This window comes from Mauremys reevesii, linkage group 1 (genome assembly GCF_016161935.1).
Source record: "Mauremys reevesii isolate NIE-2019 linkage group 1, ASM1616193v1, whole genome shotgun sequence".
Taxonomy (NCBI): Eukaryota; Metazoa; Chordata; order Testudines; family Geoemydidae; genus Mauremys; species Mauremys reevesii.
In genome coordinates this window covers 101439052-101458462 of record NC_052623.1, presented here as the reverse complement: position 1 = coordinate 101458462, position 19411 = coordinate 101439052, and the positions used below count along the sequence as shown (strand labels likewise).

The following is a 19411-nucleotide window of genomic DNA, read 5'->3' as shown; positions in this document are numbered from 1 at the left end:
TACATTATAGTCATGTCAGTAGCACCAAGATGCAATTGCTAATCAACATTATCTAGAACAATCCTGTTAACATTAGCATCGGGATTGTTCAAATATAGCTATTCTTGCTAACACGATGTATTTTGTAGAGCAATGTAAGACTAAAAACACAAAATAAACAAAATAAAAGCCCAGTCATCAACAGGACAGTTGACATGATGATCAATCCTTATGTTAACCCACTGCAATTTTAATACAATAAAAGTAACTATTACTGGATATTACATCTTCATGGTTGACCACGTTCAGCTCATTACATCATTTTAGTACACTTTACAGCAATCTTTATTCAACCTTTCAGAATGAGATGTACAGTAATAAGCTTCCAATCCACTGGCCTTTTCCTGTAGCACACTTTGTCTTAATATTTTATCCAGAAGCAGTGTATGTGAGGCTACAGTATATGTGAAAATGGAAATACCAGTATTTGCTTGCATCCATTAAATTTATATCAACAGAACATTTCAACAGGAGAGCGTCTCCTCAACTCTAAATAGGTCTGCTTAGTGCTGTTTACAAGTAAGCAGTTCTAATTGGCTTTGGATGAGCTATTTGACAAAACCAAACTGTATGATACAAGGAAATCCAAGGCAGGTTTCATTAAATAAATTTATTTGTTAAAATAATTTAACTCCAAATACAACTGCTGAGTTTGCATTGAGTTCTATGTACAGTTCTTGTTTTTATTTGAAACATCAAGGTTTAACAACTGACATTGTTACAAAACAATAAATTGTTGCTCCATCTATAGGTTGCCAGTTGTACTAGAGCTCAACAATTACCTGTGAAATATATTTATTCGCCTCTGGGAAACCCCAAATCAATACCATTAAGCCTGGTTCCAAGACCCACTGCAATCATTCTTGAGACCTGATGCACAACAATGCAGATAAAAGCCTCCTACTGTTGTCAAACATTTGCTTTGTCGCGGAGTTTCACCATTAAAGCCTAACCAGTATTTTGATTCTACACTGGTAAAAAGAAAACCAAACATGCACAACCCACCCCCAACCAAATGGCTGACATCTTTAGGCAACATTCTTTATACACAAAAGCAAATACCAGTAGTTTTCCCACAGAAAAGTGATGGCAACTGTAGCACTGGGGTTAGAGAGAGGCTAGTTACTTGTTGGCCAGAACAGAAAGTCATCAAAAACTGCTTTTGATGCTCTAATTAAAAAAAACCCCATGTGTAATACTTTTGATCTGATGCTGGTTTATTTATTTTACCTACTTTTTAAAAGTGGGAGAAAACAGTTACTACCATTATCACAGCTGAAAAGAATGAAAGTTGCAACATTTAAAAAAAAATCAATCAATAAAACTTAAAAAATGCTGTCTTTGTAGAAAAGTACAAAACTCTACAAGAACAGCGAAAGAAAACATGGGTCTTTGGATCAAACCATAATATTTTAAGGCATGTTATAAAAAACTTTCACATACTATATAATTGGTAGTCTGATCAGGGTACAAAGTAAGAGGTGACCCAAGACCACTGACTTTCTCCAGGTGGCCACCTATCTTGAATGTGGCTCATTTAACTACCCTCTTGCTATCCTTATGCTTTCAAAAATATCTTAGCCAAATGCAACTGTCATTGATTCAAGCTCCACGATATTCATATCAGTGGAAACACAAATAGTGCACAACTATCTCCTTAGAATTACACAATAAAGAGAAGAGCATTTACATTTCCCCCGCCATACCCCCAGAATGTTGTGTGTTGATGTGTGTGTTGCTTAGTCATTACAAATGTAAAATGGTAAGGAAAAACATGTCTTGGAAGTATCTTTTTTATTACAATTTTCTGTTTAAAATTTTACTTGTGCAATTTTTCCTAAATTAAAAGCCCATCTGTTTTATATTACACACTTCAACTTAGGCCCTTCATACATATTATTTATACCACTTTATTGGTCACACAGCAATTTTTTATATAAGATCTTAGCATCTCATATACAATATTGCTCAACATACACTCCAAACTGTAAATTGATACCAAATTTGATGTTTTTGAGCACTCAGGCAGTAGGTCTCAAATTGACAAGCTGCGTATTTTATTAATAGATTGTATGGTTTCATTAGACCCCTCCTCCATTTAGGTATTTTAGGAAGTGAAGATACCATTGATTAAAGTCTCAAATTTTACTTAAGCACACACACATGGTTAATATTAGGTGGAAAAGGTGCAACAACATCCAAGATTGTGGCAATTAGCTGAAAAACCTATATTACAGGGATTTAGAAAAATCTGAATAGGAATCTGGGCAGTGGTGGCCAGTTCTCTTCCATCACTAATGTTTCCGTTAGCTGTCACCCACTGAAGAAGATTAATAATGTTACTATATTATTTAAGAAACTTTGTGAAGCTGTTTTATACTTGAGTTTCTCATTTCAAAGATTAAGAGCATTTTTAAAGCAGTTCTGCTGATGGAGGTAAATCTGTCAGAACCAAACTCCAATTACAGCATTTCTAAGGGATACATACACACACACACACCCCGAACACATGCACCCGTTTTCACTCATTTACACACAAGGAACTACACTGTTACTGCACAAGACTGAGAAACTAATAAAAGCATGATGGTATTTAGACCACAGGCTCAGTGATACTGCATTTTGATGACCAAATTTTATCTATAAAGGTCCAGCTCAAGACAATCGCTCCAACATATAAAACTTAGACAATTTGATTGAAAACTTTTCTATACTTGATTGTAAGACTTCAGAATAGATATTTCTGTGCCATTAGTCATGCAAATGATAAATACTTCACTGCTAGGAAAACTAGAATGTCAGAGATCGAGCACCCTTGCAAAACAAAATATTTGCTCCCACTACTTGATACCCTAATAATCAGGGCAATCTTTGAATAGTGTGTCAGGCAATTACACAAAAGCTTTTTCCTTTCTCACCTAAAGTAGAACCATAACCTATATTCCTCCTGTGAGCCAAAATGATTTCACATGGTTATTCAATTAACAAAGTTGCCAACATTAAAGCTATGAAATAGCAAACTTGATTTCCAAAGGTTAGTTAGGGATCACACCAAAAAACTTAGCCCTTAAAGGCAAGAAAGAAATTATCTTCTTTAGCAAACTTAAAAATGCAGGATATTCATACTGTCCCATGAGGTTTCTGCAAAAGGGAACATCTGGATGCAACATGGCTTTGTTTTCCTTACAAGATGGTACTAGTTAATCTATTAAAGTGTTCCTTGTTAGTAAGGCTAAGCGATTTTTTTCATCACAGTTGCTTCCTCCTGGTTCAGTAAAGTGATAAAGATGTTTCCTGCTTTGTAAACAGAGGGTTTGTTTGGCTTTTTGTCTGACCAAAACCTGAAGTGATCCTCCATTCTTGAGCAGCAAAGTGGAAGATTTAAAACATTCCAATGCCATATCGTGTTTTTTCACTAGCTATTAGTTTTTCAGATCTTCTCTCTTTTCTTTCAAGTACTGATGCAGTGCTTTCTATTTCACAAGATGAGATAAAGTGTAGAAATTGCATCAATTTTGGAAAAAAACTATATAGGTCTTGTAGATCATATCTGCCTGTAAAACTGTCAGAAGTTCAGATGAAATTAGCATACTTGTTTGTGTAAACTTGGCCACAAGCAAAAGTACAACTCCTGAAATGCAGTATATCGAAACTGAAAGGCTTTCCCCTCCTTTTGTGTTCATCCGTATAGGATATGCTAATTGCACATCATCATCTTCGCAGGTCTTCTCTCTAGCGGTTTCAATTTTCATCACCAGGAATTTTCTAATTTATGAAATAGCTGCTGCTGTCCGACATAACACAAACACACATAGTTCAATTGAGATCACCCTGTAGATCAACTGTCTATGACGAAATTGTACGTGCACAAGGGGGTATTGGGTGAGAAGTTGTAGTTGTTTAACCCCATTGTGTTCAGAGACTGTGATTGACTTTCAATGCTCAGCTCTGACTTAAAGTTGTTACTTCACTTATGATTTATTCCAAGTGACCTACAAACCAGGAATTGAGGCAGACAGTTTTACCACCTTACAAAAATTCTGCAAATTAGGTCCAGGTTAGGTCATTTTTAATGCTATTGAATATTACATGCAGAACAGCATGGATCATCTTTGTCTGGCTGAGCTGCATAGTTCATTTGTCTAACGATTTCTGCAAAGAGCTCATCCACCATTGTTTTACTTTTAGCAGAGGTCTCCATAAAAGGACAACCCCATTCTTCAGCCAGCGCTCTGCCTTCATTTGAAGATACTTCCCTCTCACTCTCCAGGTCCACTTTATTACCAACCAAAATTACTGGCACCTTCTCATACCTATAATTCAAAACAAAGAGAGAATTAAGATTCCTTAAAACAGATGATGATTTTTCTCACATACACACAGTGCATAACATGAGAAATAATTCTGTCATTCATCAAAACCTACTTTATAGTTCAAAACGCAACACAAACTTTTGCTTTTTTCTCATTCTAGTTTGTTACAGCACCCCCCTTTGGAGTTTTCTAATGAATGCTTCTTCCTCTTAATATTCTCTCCAGTGAGAAACTTACAACCCTAGCTCTTTCGGTGTGGAACAAAATTTCTTCCCACTCCAACACAATCCAGATTAGGATTTGGGATCGGCTGGAAGTTTGGGCCTCCCTCCAGTTTTAATGAATTTATGTCTACACTGCAGCTGGGAGCAAGCCTCCCAGTCCAGGAAGGCAGACACAGACTAGCTGAGTTCAAGCCTAGTATGCTAAAAATAACAATGTGAACATTACAGCTCCAGAGCAGACTCAAGCTAGTCACCCGAGTTCAGACAAAACAAAGAACACACTGTGAAAGAGAGTTACTTAAGCTGCAAAGTCAAACACTCAAACGTTAGGACGTCCAAGAATAAGGTTGCAAAGACTACTTTAAATTCGGCCCCCTGGTGTGAATGCATTGTGATACAGTCTTTAGCTACACAATTGCAAATTATTTTTCCCACAGGACCTGTACCACACTCAGTGGACTGGATGGATGGTGCTCAATGAAAGACAGCTATTCAGTGGTTTTCACCCTCATAATTCAATGTGGGGCCCACGGTTTATTTGCTGTACAGCACCCAACCCTGCTCTGAATACAGCATTACCCATTTCTGTGTCATTTTTTGTTATGTTTAGTTGCCTCATAAACATAAGTGAATTTATCTTCACAACTCCTTGGGTGATGAGTATTAGCCTCATTTTACAGATGAGGAAACACATTCAGAGCAATTTACCTGAGGCCATACAATGATTCATTGAGAGTCAGAATTAGACAAAGAACATCCTGATTCCCAACCCTGCACTCATTCTTCAGATGACACTGCCTTACTGCCAGAGGTATCGAGCATCTATAGCTCCCAATGACATAATTATGAGTGCCCGGTACTTTTGAAAGTCAAGACAGCTGGGGCCTCATGGGGGCTGAGAAAAGGAACACAACTGGTGGCTGTGAAAAGTCTGGTTTAATTGATTTGCTCAGCATCATGCAAACCCTGTAACAAAGGCAGGAGAATCTAGTTCTCCTGAGTTGTTTTCACCTGCCTTAACTAGGCCATCCTTTTACTTCCTACATTCCCCAGCTTCATTCACTACATATCTTCCAATTATTAGACTCTATAGCATATAACAGAGATCTTACAGATATCAGCCCTATTCACTACACAAATCCCTGAGCACAGCCCATCATGTAATCGGAACAAGGTTGGGTCCCGCAGAAACAGTGTGATCTTGTGATAAGAGTCTATCATAATGCATAGGCACCATGGGGCTGAATTCAGGTTGCCTATGCAAAGTAAATTCTTGCATTACTTAACTTTTGAGGACCGTTTTTCAGTGTAACAATCCCCCCCCCCCAAACTGTGAAGTGACATACTAAAAAAAAAGGGAACAACTGTATTATGTGCAACTAAAAGGTTTGGCCATGTCCTGGGCCCAGGAAATGGTCAGAGGTAGCACAATTTGGTTCTCTCTTCCCAGAGATGCATGTGTTTTCTTCAAGACTGGGAGGAGGAGAGGGTGTTCCTGCCTCAAGAGGAGAATGGACATCTAGAACCGTATGCTGTGTCTGGAGGTGATTAGGAGGAGCCTAGTCTGGCTCTCTTCCTCACCCTCTTGGGGGCCATGGGCTCCTGCCCTATGTGGTGTTCCTGGCAGGTGGATGGGTTTGCTTAAGCCAAGACTGAGGGCTGAGCCTGGTCAAACTCTCCCCATCACCACAGCAGCTCTAGTAGCAGGCAGGCTATCTGCTCCCAAGGGTCTCCAGTACTGTGCATGCTGCGGCTACAGCAGGGGGTTCAACCTTAGACTATTCAGATTTTGACATGTTACCAAATGATTCAGTGTGACCTAAGCCAGAGATGGGAAATGGTGATTTTCCGTATCTTATAACTCAGCCAAAATTGAAACTAATTTGATGGGAGAAGCAAGAGGCACAATCTCTTTCCCCTGTCAAATTTCTAAGGCCTGAGGCAAATATTTGAGGGGTTATAGGTTCTTAAAATAAAGTTTCAAGAATTTTTTACACTGGAAACTGTTAGAGAAGCATTAATATAGGTGTTGCTTCCAGTTCCCGCTATAACGACGATGCACTGAACTGCATATTTTAGGGCAAACATTTACCGTACAACAACGTGATAAAGGCACAAAGATAGAGCCTTGCTTTACTAGATTAACTTTAGGACCAAGGATTTTACAGAAGCACTGTGTACATGGTGAAGTCTTTGCAGAACAATATGCTAAAGCCTATCTCAAAATGGGTGTACTCTCTACCTTGATCTTGAGAGGTACTGACAACTCCTACAGATTTTACATGACCAGGCTCTTTGTAGCCAAATTAACGGAGACGCTGACACTGATTCAATTTTCACCCTATGTGGACTTTTACTCCTGTCCAGTTATAGTCCCACACATCTAAGACAGCAAAACACTGAACTAATCTGTTCTATGGACATCGCTTTGTGCTACAAATCAAATTAACATGTATTAGGAAGTAACACCACATTACAGAATTCCAACTTGGGCAATTAAGTTCTACATAAATTCCTTCTGTAGTTCCAAATGAAAGAAGTGTTTGACTTCCTGCCCTTCATTGCTGGGTAACATGTCTGTGCACTGTTGAACAGTTGTTACCTCACATGACTGCATTTCAGTTTTGCATGACGTGATCTCGGTTTATAGTTTAAATACCAGATCACTGAATTTTAAAGACATTTTAGGATCCTTCCAGATGAAAAATGTTGTATAAAATGTAAGAATGTTAGAGATGTTAGCTTATTAGGTGTGCAGCAATTCTCCAAGAAGGGCCCTGTTTTTTGGAGTTTCATGTACACATCATACATGAAATAAACTTTCAAATGATGTGGATGTGTGTAAATTTAGATGAAGTATGAGGTGGTGCGGCCAAGTGATGCCACATGCCTGTAGATAGCAACAAAGAGTCCTGTGGCACCTTATAGACTAACAGAAGTATTGGAGCATGAGCTTTCGTGAATACCACTTCACCCACGAAAGCTTATGCTCCAATACTTCTGTTAGTCTATAAGGTGCCACAGGACCTCTGACGCTTTTTACAGATCCAGACTAACATGGCTACCCCTCTGATACTTGATGCCTGTCATTGTTTCACGTCATTTTTTTGCACAGTTTCAGAAACACAAACATGACTATGACTACAGTTTTCGCTCTTTAATTTAATTTCAACACCTTAATGGTGTTTATTGGTCACAGCTACCAAACAACAATATCTTAAAAGATTTTTATTGGTTTTACATGGGCAATATTTTTTTCCCCCCAGAAATGAAGCTGTTTAGCATGTGGCAAAAAATGCCAAATATCAACATTTTACAAATACTTGTATGAAATGTTTTCACATTGCATAGTCTTATTTTTTATTACTATATCTCACAAGTTGTTATAATAGTTTTCTGTATTTTCAACTGAAATTTCCTGACCAGATCAGTCTCACACTGAAGGTTGTGCAGGAGTAGCAGTAGATTGTATGCCCATAGTTTGTACCACATAATAGGTAGATATAAATATATGTGAATTCCTAATGTAATGCTTCTCTATCTGTAAGCTTTTGTACATACAACGTAGCACCTAGCCTGCCTGGTAGAAGGTTTGAGTTTGTAATTGCCCGTGCACAGTCTGTCACGGAGGTTGCGGAAGTCACCGATTCTGTGACTTTCTGTGACTTCTGCAGCGACCAGTGCGGCTGACCCCAGGGCTGCCCAAGCAGCTGGCTCTGGAGCCAGCAGCTTCGGTGGTCCTGGGACCAGCCACACTGGCTGGCCACTGGAGTGGCCCAGCGGCCCGCCAGAACAGCGACTGGTGTGGCAGTGATCCCAGCGGTGGTCAGAGGCAGCAGCTGGTGCCGCTAGCCTGCCCCCCAGTAGCGGCCCCCCCCAAGTTTTAGACAAGGGTATTTACAGTATAAATCATGGATAAGGCTAAGTTTTTGTCACAGGTATTTTTAGAAAAAGTCACAGACAGGTCACAGGCAATAATGAAAAATTCATGGAAGCCCCGTGACCTGTTCTTTTACTAAAAATACCCATGACAAAATGGGTAGCCTGGGCAGCTGGGGGAGGGCGCGGGGAGCACTAGGAGCTCCAAGGTCCCGTTCCCCCCACTGTGGCTGGGAGCTGTCAGGGTCCCCCAAGCCGCCCACAGGGGCAGGAAGTGGCGCAGGTCCCCCAAGCTGCCCGAGGGGGCAGGGAGCGGCAGGGATTCTCCCTTGCCACCTGCGGTGGCCAGGAGCAGCAGATCCTCCTTGCTGGCCATTGTGGCCAGAAGTGGTGGGGGAGCTCTGGGTACCCCGCAGCTCCCATGCACCACAGGTGGCAGGGGATCCTGCAGCTCCCAGCCGGCAGGGGATCCTGCAGCTCCCAGCCGGCAGGGGATCCTGCAGCTCCCAGCCGGCAGGGGATCCTGCAGCTTCCAGCCGGCAGGGGATCCTGCAGCTCCCAGCCGGCACTGCCTGAAGTCATGGAGGTCTTTGGAAGTCACCGACTCCATGAGTAAGTCGCAGCCTTAGTCATGGACAGGCTGTGAATTTTTGTTTATTTCCCATGATCTGTCCATGACTTTTACTAAGAATATCCATGACTAAATCGTAGCCTTACCCATGCATGCAGTACTAGCCTTTGAAATATTCCAGAAACTAGCTTTTTAATTCAGTGACACTTATGCACAGATCAGTATTCGTATTAGAGAGGACAATACACAGTGGGCTTCAATCAAAATGCTCACTAAACAGAACTGTCAAGTTTGATACTAACAGAGATCTAATTTAGCACAAGTCTGTATACTTGCACAAGATGAAAAATGGTGGTAGTGGCAGTGGTAATGCTAACAATATTCTGTGGGAATTTTACCTCCACAGGAAAGAGAGAGTGTATGAAAACATGGAGGATACGAGCCCCTTAAAGCTTACATCAAAGAGAAAAAGACTCTCCACAAGTTTTGAAAAATGCAGTCATGAAAATCAAAAGAATGCAAAAAACTGACAACAGCCACCAGTGCTGGAGAGATTTCTGTTATGCTGGCAGCAGGAGCCAGGAGAGATGACGTGTACTAGTGGCCACTGGATTATTTTTCTAGTTTAGATGATGTGCCATCAATACTCTGTCACAGGGGCTACTTTCAGAAATGCACAAGCAAGTAGAATTTGGCACGTCAGAGTTGTCAAGAACCCAGGAAAGAACACAAACTCTTAAACTGATCAGAGAGCATCATGTTCACCTGCATCTATAGCATGCATGTCCTCTAGGAACTGGTCCATTTGCATTGTTTGCTTGAGAAAACACACGCAAAAGGAGACAAACTTCATAAAAGAGAAACATTTGGGAAGAGCACCAATCTAAGGGAGGTGGCTCTTCAGAGGAACCGACATGACATGTTGTGCAGAATATCTATGGAAGACTTGATTGCAAAGGATGCAGTTTATCACTCAACATGCCTTTCTTCCTACTTGAGTAAAATGAAATCTTAAGGCAAAACCATCTAGTTACAATGCAACAATACAGTCACCTTATGACACTGCATTTTATCAGCTGACTGAAGAGACAATGATCTTATGTATAACAAGAAGGCTCTTCTTGTGTCCAACCTGCTACAAAGATATAAAACCCTATTTCCCTCAGATGTAGAAACTGCAAGAATTCCAGTAGCCAATTACAGTCAAGATTAGAAAAAAAATAAATATGGTTCTGCAATTCCATTACGTGCACAGCAAGGACAAGGCAAGTCTACCATTGTTCTATGAAGCACAATAAAATTAGCTGATGTTATCCAAGCTGCTAGTAATCAGAAGCAGGAACTTAAGTCATCCAAATATTTTGTTATGTTCTTCTGGCAAGTGAGCCTGATAAACAGCTTTGAAATGAACAAGTAGTTTTGTGTAATGGCACTTCAATCCTTTGGTCTGAAATAGACAAAGGAGAGCCTCAGAATATTATCCAAAGCCAGGTATTGAACTTTACAGAGGTCAGTTACTTTTCTGCCTCAGTTGGTCTTTTGGTTAATAAAGAGGCATCTACTTCAGTCAGCAATGAGTATCATCCTTTAGAAGACATTCAAAGAAGGCGCCTCTCAATTGTGGAGTGCACAATATTTAACAGTCCCAAAATTATCACACCACTGCACATATACGTTGCTACACCGTGAATTTGGATCTCACAGTTTAATTGACATACCACACCTTCATGGATTCTGCAACAATTATGATAAGCTGAAGAAATTCATCACTAGTACTGCAAAAAATGAAGTAGAAAGACTCCAGAGAGCTGTGTTCATTCCAAATGGAACTGAACCACTTCATGCTGGTGGAAATCTCATCCACGTAGGAGCTGATAATATGGACATCAACGTAGAGATCATGGATGGAAAGAATACCTTCCATTCAATGGCTTGAACTACCACTCTATCACAGTCTGCAGACAGTCCAGCATCACAAGAAATAATCACTGACAAATTGGAAAGAAAAAAGTCACTACTCTCCCTGGGCAATCAGAGTCTCTTATGCAGCATTTGAAAAAACCTAGAACACATCCAGAACTGACTCACCATCGAGAAGAACTTGAGAAAATCAATTATGCCTGTAGTGAGAACAAACGTCCCTGCACATTTCATTGCCAAGGCAGCAGAGTTGTCTGTGGTAACTCATGCACTATTGACAGAGATCATAATGATGAACAAGAGGATAATGATATTGACTAGAAATGTCACCACTGGTATTATATTTCAATGATACCTGTACAAATTTATTATCAGATTTTGTTTTACCCCATAGATTGTTGTTCTGATGCTTTGACGTCACAAAAAATCCAATTCTGTGTCTTAATTTAATGGTTCTCTTATTTCAAGAGAAATGAATGCAAATATTTCAAAGTGGGCACTTTAATGGGTGGATTGTATCAGTTTATCCCCCATTGCTATGGTAATGGTACCACCTGACAGCTTCACATTCTACCTCATCTTAAAAGTAGATATAAGATTTCAAATAATTTATCAGGTGTGTGTATAGAGAGGGTTCATTAAATTGACCAAATTGGTGGTGGCTGCTGCTTGCCTATGTTTTTCTCCCCCTGAACCTAAAAGGTACAACCAGAGATAGAAAACACTGGCCAGTGACTGAATCCATGTCTGAAAATTTTTATCCAGCTACTTTTCAGTCTCTGGGTCACAGTTGTAACTGGCTTGTCAAAAGATGACATGAAATGAAATTTCTTCACAGAAGGAGATAAGAGTGACATACAGCAAGCCTGATAATAAAGAGAATTTTTTTTAAACTCTGAAAATACCCAATACCAATCAATCACAAAAAAAAACTGTTACAGAGTTGACCTAATTTTATGTTCTATCATTCACTGCAGACAAATCGTTCAGCTTTTCTAGAATTTGTTTTTGTCCATATTTCAAAAAAATAAGGACTAGATGACCTCTCGAGGTCCCTTCCAGTCCTATGATTCAAGACAGAGCCAAACACGTCCAACTAGCTATGCAGAAAAATGTATGCATAAAAGTTCAATCTGATCTAGGAATGTATAGAGCCCTGCATTATCATTGATGGGAGTTAAGCTCTGTGACCCATTTGATGCCACTTGGCAGAGGACACAGAGTGGACGGGGATCTCCTGCTTGGATAGCTGCATAATAGTTCAAAGTGCAGCATGTGAGGTCTCTCCTGGGAGCGAGCATTCCTGTGGTTGTCATAATCATTGTGAAATGTGTGTACAGATAATATTTAAAGAGATATGTATCTATACTGGAAATTATGTTCTTAAGGCAGGTTGCCAGGAGGAGGTGACATACCTCAGAGACGTTCCTTTCAAGCAGGAGGTAAATTACACCTATTTCCCTGCCTGGCAATTTGTGTACTGTATGCCTTGCACTGTATGCCTATTTGAATACTGGGCCAGCTGCAATGGAGAGATTGCGAAAACTACAAGGGAGGAAATTTACAGGAAGAAAAACAGGATGGGGATGTCCTGTTCATGAATAAAGACAAAGGATTTGTCCGGTATATCTTGGAGTGCAAAGACATATTGAATCCTTCACCTAGGAGGAAAACTGATAGCGTGCATACCTCATGAGAGAAGGGTCAACAGTTTCTGGGTATGTCTACACGATAATAAAAAGCCCATAGCACCAAGTCTCAGAGCCCAGGTCAGCTGACTTGGGCTTATGGGGCTCATGCTCACAGGGTCCCATCCCACAGCCTGGGCTCCAGCCCAAGCCGGAATGTCTACACAGCAATTTTACACCCCGCAGCCCAAGCTCTGAGACCTGGGCAGCTGCAACCGTACCCTTAGTCCCGCTCAATCAATCTCTTTTAGGGCTTTTGGCTCCTAAAGAGCATAGGGGATTGGCTGTGTATGGGGGGGGTGGGGAGATCCAAGTCTATGGTACTAGAGCAGTCTTCACAAAACCATTGTCACTCCTGACATAGCTCTCAGCATCAGCCTTAATTCCTAGTGCCACATACAACTCACTACCCTCTTTTCCTCAGCTGGAAGTGTCATTTTAAACCTATTCCTCCACTGGGAACATGCCCTCCCTAGCCCAGTACAATAGAACCTCAGAGTTACAAACACCTCGGGAATGGAGGTTGTTCATAACTCGGAACAAAACATTATGGTTGTTCTTTCAAAAGTTTACAACTGAACATTGACTTAGTACAGCTTTGAAACTTTACTATGCACAAGAAAAATGCTGCTTTTAACCATCTTAATTTAAATGAAACAAGCACAGAACAGTTTCCTTACTTTGACAAAAAAAATTTAAAACTTTTTTTTATTTTAGTAGTTTACATTTAACACAGTACTGTACTTTGCCCCCTTTTTTGGGTCTCTGATGCTGCTTGATTGCGTACTTCCGGTTTCAAATGAGGTGTGTGGTTGACTGGTCAGCTCATAACTCTGGAGTTCATAACTTTGAAGTTCTACTGTATCGTTCTACCCCCAGCCCTGGTTCAGTTTGGGGTCTGCCCTTTTATTAAGTGCTAAATCCTGGGTCCACTGGAATCAATCCCCTGTAGGGATAGTTATGAAACTAAAAAAAAACACTAAAGTTAGCTTCAGTTTGCTTAAGAAAATAAGATATTTGCTAATCAGTAGGCAAAAGCCCTAATTAGCAAATAAAGTAAGACTGTGAGAATAAGCTAAGACCAGAAGTAGTGTGGGAAGGATGGATGGTTTAAAAGTAACCGATAAAATACAGGACTGCGGTAACAAGGCAAAGAAAAACTGTCTTAAATGAAACAAGCACAAACCTTTCCACTGTTCTGCTAAGCAAGGATGGAGGGAGAGAAGAAAAGAAAAGACGGTCTTGAGGGAAGGAAAATATCAAGGATAAAATGCTTCAGGTTAGGTTTTTGCTAGAGCTAATATATTAGCTGAAGGGTATAAAGAGAGCCATGAATCTGAAGGTTCTTTATCAAATCCGGTCTCATCATGCTGGAGCAAAGCAGGAAGAGAGGACTATTCTCTGGCACATTGTGAGTAACTGATCATATGCTTATGAATGTATGCTACTCTACTGGATGTAGTCAACTGCTTATTATTTAGGCACATTTAAAGCAATTGAATATTTACCATTTGGCCTTTAAATAACCATACATTTTCTTTAAATCCAATGTCTGGTGGTGCCCTGTATCATTATTCATAAACAATAATTCAAATACCACTTTTACATCAATGACTGTAGTGTTCATGATAATCAGATAAGTTTTGTACTTGTAATCCTCCTTTAGCTTGTTATTTCATAAAGTTTATTCTTTCCTCCTGTTACTACGAGTTCCCTGTACTTTTATCAGGAGCTGTAAAGGACTACAGATATTAGCAGAGACAGCGATACTATAAATAAGGTCTGCAGATAGATCTTGGTTAGAGAAAGTATTTAACTCCATTTTAGACTTCTGCAACTTTAGTGGCAAGAATCCTATCAAAGCCTAGCTAAGTAAACTAGATTAAATGAGACACGGTATCTTAAGTGATCAAATGGTAACTTAGGTTTGCCAAAGCCAAACACAGAGTAGTTCATTATAAATTATGCCACTTAGAATGCAATTTAGTAATTTAGCCTGTGCCTGTATTGACTGAAGTGAACTTTGCCATAGCTTGAATATGATGGTAGACATCCATAAAAGCAAGATACTCTTAAATCCAGCAAGATGTTCCTTATATCCATTTCTAGCATTCTGTGGAAGGTTTTAAAATCTAAAATCCTCAAGATAGAGAACACTGTGTGCCCTAGACTATTTGTCCCACACAATTCTTCAAATGAGTTCAGACCACAAATAAGGTCTATATCTTTAACAGTGAGAGTAATTAATCATTGGAACAATTTACCACAGGTCATGGTGGATTCTTCAACACTGGCAATTTTTAAATCAAGATTGGATATTTTTCTAAAAGATCTGCTCTAAGAATTATTTTTGGGAAATTCTATGGCTTGTGCTGGACAGGAGGTCAGAGTAGATGTTGATCACAATTGTTCCTTCTGGTTTTGGAATCTATAAACTAGAAGAATGCATCCCTGCCTCTATCACTTTGGGAAGCTTAGGCAAGGAAAACATTTTCCCCAAACTTAACATTTTCTATATTTTGTTAGCGTCACATTTTTAACATTGTGGGCTAAGATCCTCATCATGTGTAAAAAAAGCATAGTTCCAATACCTTCCACTTAGCTATAGATTTATACCAACTGAAGATATCTCCACATTTTAAAACACCTAGATTCCTGCATAGCTTTTAAGTGTCTTAGTTGCCCAAACCACAGAAGTTATTCTAGCTCTCAGGTAACTCCATAAAGAACAGTTGTAAAAAGACATTGTGATGCTAGTAATTCATTCCAGTTTACCAATCACGTACATTTAATTTTCAACAGTCTTGGAAGCTGTTAGATTGCATAAGAATGGAGCAACAATTCATTAAGCAATCCTCATATGGGTAATACAAGATTTTTTAAAGCCATTCTATAGGTGGGTAAAACATAGTCGTGGGAGAATTCTGTGCCACTGTGTGGGCACAGAATTCATGTTGTCCACTGATTTCTTTGCTTCCCGAAGGAAAAATGACTTCTGAGGGGAAGCAAAGGGAACCCCCAAAAGCAGTCACTTGCCCCTCCCCACTTGTGCAGGGGGAGAAGAGGGTTGGCATGCATGCATGGGGAGATGTCAATCACCACCAGGAATGTGCGGCCGGGAATGCAAGTGACAGAGAGAGACTGTCCCTCTGGCTCGCTATTGTGGCATGCCAAACATGGAAGGACAGGGCTTTGAGGTGTTTGGTGTGAGGCAGGCTCTGCACCTCAGACAGAGCACAATGTAGAAGCCTGCCTGCTTAGTTGTTTTCATTGTTAGTGAATTGTTCTCATTCTTAGTCAACTCCCCCAGCAGAATAAAAACAGGTATAAAAGTTTTAAAGCTCCTTTACACTGCTAGAGTGGTGTAACTGTAAAGGAGCTTTATTGTAAATGACAGTATGGTGTTATAAATGCTTATGGTACCTCATGACAGGTTTCAGAGTAGCAGCCGTGTTAGTCTGTATCCGTAAAAAGAACAGGAGTACTTGTGGCGCCTTAGAGACTAATGAATTTATTTGAGCATGGTACCTTAGTGAGAACTGGTCTAAATTTTTTGGACAGAAAAAATTTCCTATCAAAATGTGCTCCATGAACTGTGTGCTACTGACATTTCTGGAGATGGTCAGTAGCCAATATAAATTGTGAGTTTGATACCCTAGCCCTCACTTGCTCGTTATTTGCCTATGATGCAATATTGAGCATATGGCTGCATGTATTTGTTGACTAATAACTAGAAATAAAGGCTCAAACCTAGCTACATTACTATTACACAATCGAGGTTTGGAGATTTCCTCCAATGCTCCCCACTGCCATTCTCCATCCATTGTATTGTAGTTTACACACATTACCAAAATAATTGAAACTGGCATGATTATATTGTGTTATTTTGACAAACAAATATGCAGAATTTTAAAATATTGTGAGCAGAATTTTTAAATTTTTGGTGCAGAATTCCCGCAGGAGTAAAACAAGGCCTGGAGTGGTTAAGTTGCTTACCCAGGGTCTCATAGCAACTCAATGGCAGAATTACAAAGAAAATTCTGGAGTTCTGATTCCTAGTCTCCTGCTCTAAGGAATGAAGCATTCTCTAAGTAAGGGATTGGGGACAAAAAATATTCCTTGCATTTTAATCCAGGCTCTAAAATGAATTCCTTATGCAGCCTTAGGAACGTCATATTCTCTATGGGCCTCAGTTTACTCATCTGTAAAGAGAGGCTAATAGTACTTACCTACTTCACAGGATGTTGAATATTTAACATCTGCAAAGCAATCTAAAGAATAAAAGCACTATACATATATTAAGTGACGAACAGACCACGCTCTTGTAAGAGCAGACCAAGAGATGCTACAGACACGGAACACTCAGACTATTGTAGCAATTTTATAAGTGATAAATGTTATAGGCTAGTCATTGTATTGATTCAATGGAGAAAACTACAGAATTCCTGCAGGAATTATTTCAGATTATTTAATTTTTTTTTATTATTGACCTTGGCACAGAAAGTGGGAATGTGCTAATAAAGTTTGTGGATGACACAAAACTGGGAAGTATTGCCAATACAGAGAAGGACCGGGGTATCATACAGGAAGATCTGGATGACCTTCTAAACTGGAGTAATAGTCATATGATGAAATTTAATAGTGAAAAGTGCAAGATCATGCATTTAGGGATTAACAACAAGAATTTTTGTTATAAGCTGGGGACGCATCAGTTGGAAGTAACAAGAGGAGAAGGACCTCGGTGTACTGGTTGATCACAAATGACTATGAGCCGTCAAGTGATATAGTCATGAAAAAAGCTAATGCGGTCTTGGGATGCATCAGGCGAGGTATTTCCAGTAGAGATAAGGAGGTGTTAGTACCGTTATACAAGGCACTGGTGAGACCTCATCTGGAATACTGTGTGCAGTTCTGGTCTCTCATGTTTAAGAAGGATGAATTCAAACTAGAACAGGTACAGAAAAGGGCTACTAGGATGACCCGAGGAATGGAAAACCTTATGAAACTTATGAAAGGAGACTCAAAGAGCTTGGCTTGTTTAGCCTAACCAAAAGAAGGCTAAGGGGAGATATGATTGCTCTCTATAGATATATCAGAGGAATAAATACCAGGGAGGGAGAGGAATTATTTAAGCTCAGTACCAATGTGGACACAAGAACAAATGGAGATAAACTGGCCATCAGGAAGTCTAGACTTGAAATTAGATGATGGTTTCTAACCAGAGGAGTGATGTTCTGGACAGGGCTTGGGGCGGCTTGGGGCGGCATCCTGGGGGGGGGCCATTTATTTGGCTCAGCTCTCCTCATGCATGCGGCGGCGGTCCACCGGAGCCCGGGATGGAGGGACTGCCGCGAGCACGCGCCGCGGCGCGCGTCCGCCTTCCCCCCGCTGAGCTGCCGAGCTCCCGCCGGCATGACCGCGCAGGTCCGCTCCCCGGCGCTCCGGTGGACCTGCCGTAGGCATGGGCGGGAGCTCAACCGAGCTAACACCGCCTCCCCAGGATGCCGGAGCCGGGAAGAGGACCCGGGGAAAGAGACTGGGGCAGCGGCGGCGCGCCGCAGCGCTGCTGCCTACTTTGTTCTGGAACAGCCTTCCAAGGGGAGCAGTGGGAGCAAAAGACATATCTGGCCTCAAGACTAAGCTTGATAAGTTTATGGAAGGGATGGTATGATCGGATAGCCTAATTTTGGCAATTAATTGGTCTTTGACTATTAGCAGTAAATATGCCCAATGGCCTGTGATGGGATGTTAGATGAGGTGGGATTCGAGTTACTACAGAGAATTCTTTCCTGGGTGTCTGGCTGGTGAGTCTTGCCCACATGCTCAGGGTTTAGCTGATTGCCATATTTGGGGTCAGGAAGGAATTTTCCTCTGGGGCAGATTGGCAGAGGCCCTGGGGGCTTTTCACCTTCCTCTGCAGCATGGGGCACAGGTCACTTGCTGGAGGATTCTCTGCACCTGGAAGTCTTTAAACCACAATTTGAGGATTTCAATAGCTCAGACTTGGGTTAGGAGTTTGATACAGGAGTGGGTGGGTGAGATTCTATGGCCTGCGTTGTGCAGGAGGTCAGACCAGACAATCATAATGGTCCCTTCTGACCTTAAAAATCTATGATTCTATGAACTAAAGTCACTGGGAGATAATTAACACAAATCCTGAAGGAAAGTAACAAGTCTAGAGAAGTTTCTCTCCCTCCCCTGGGAAGTGCATAAACTGGTTTGACCTGGTTCAAGAGGCCTAGTAAACAAAAACTATATAAAGTGACAACTCTGTCATAAGTCACCCTCACCCAATCCACAAACTGACATGAAACTATGAAAAGGCGCCGAAGTACTTTGGAGCCTGCCAAGGTTCCCATCTGGAAGATGGAACACCACCACACTTGACCTCTGTTCTCTGTAATGCTTTTATTCTGAATAAATAGTACTTTGCTTTATGCAAGCTGGCTCATCACTGGTTAAACCTGTCACTGCTCTGCAGAAAATAGGACAGCAAGTGCTAAGCAGTGGTCAGACCTGCTGAAATAACTACTGGGAAGTCCAGCCTAAATCTGGAGAGAAAGGATCACAGGATCCTGCCAGAAACCTATGTGGGGCTCCTTCAAGGAGGCTATGAGGGGGTCAGAGGTGCAGTTACCTCAAGAACTGTGACAGACTACTATAAATCTTTTTTGGAAGGGTCAGCATATACAGCCACCTAATCGTGTGTGGTCCTAAATTAAATATAGGACAAATTCAGTTTTAATTATTTTATACTAAATCAGGATTGATTATAGC

At 40.7% G+C, this 19411-nt stretch overlaps 1 protein-coding gene across 1 annotated transcript in view; it reads right to left on the bottom strand.

Moving 5' to 3' along the window:
• Nucleotides 1-634: 634 nt before the first annotated feature.
• RAP2A (RAP2A, member of RAS oncogene family) overlaps nucleotides 635-19411 on the bottom strand; it is a 34489-nt gene continuing 15712 nt past the window's right edge. Inside the window, exon 2 of the mRNA XM_039509527.1 lies at nucleotides 635-4352. Within this exon, the coding sequence (XP_039365461.1) occupies nucleotides 4115-4352 (238 nt within the window). The 3' untranslated portion in view covers nucleotides 635-4114. The remainder of the gene's footprint in view (nucleotides 4353-19411) is intronic.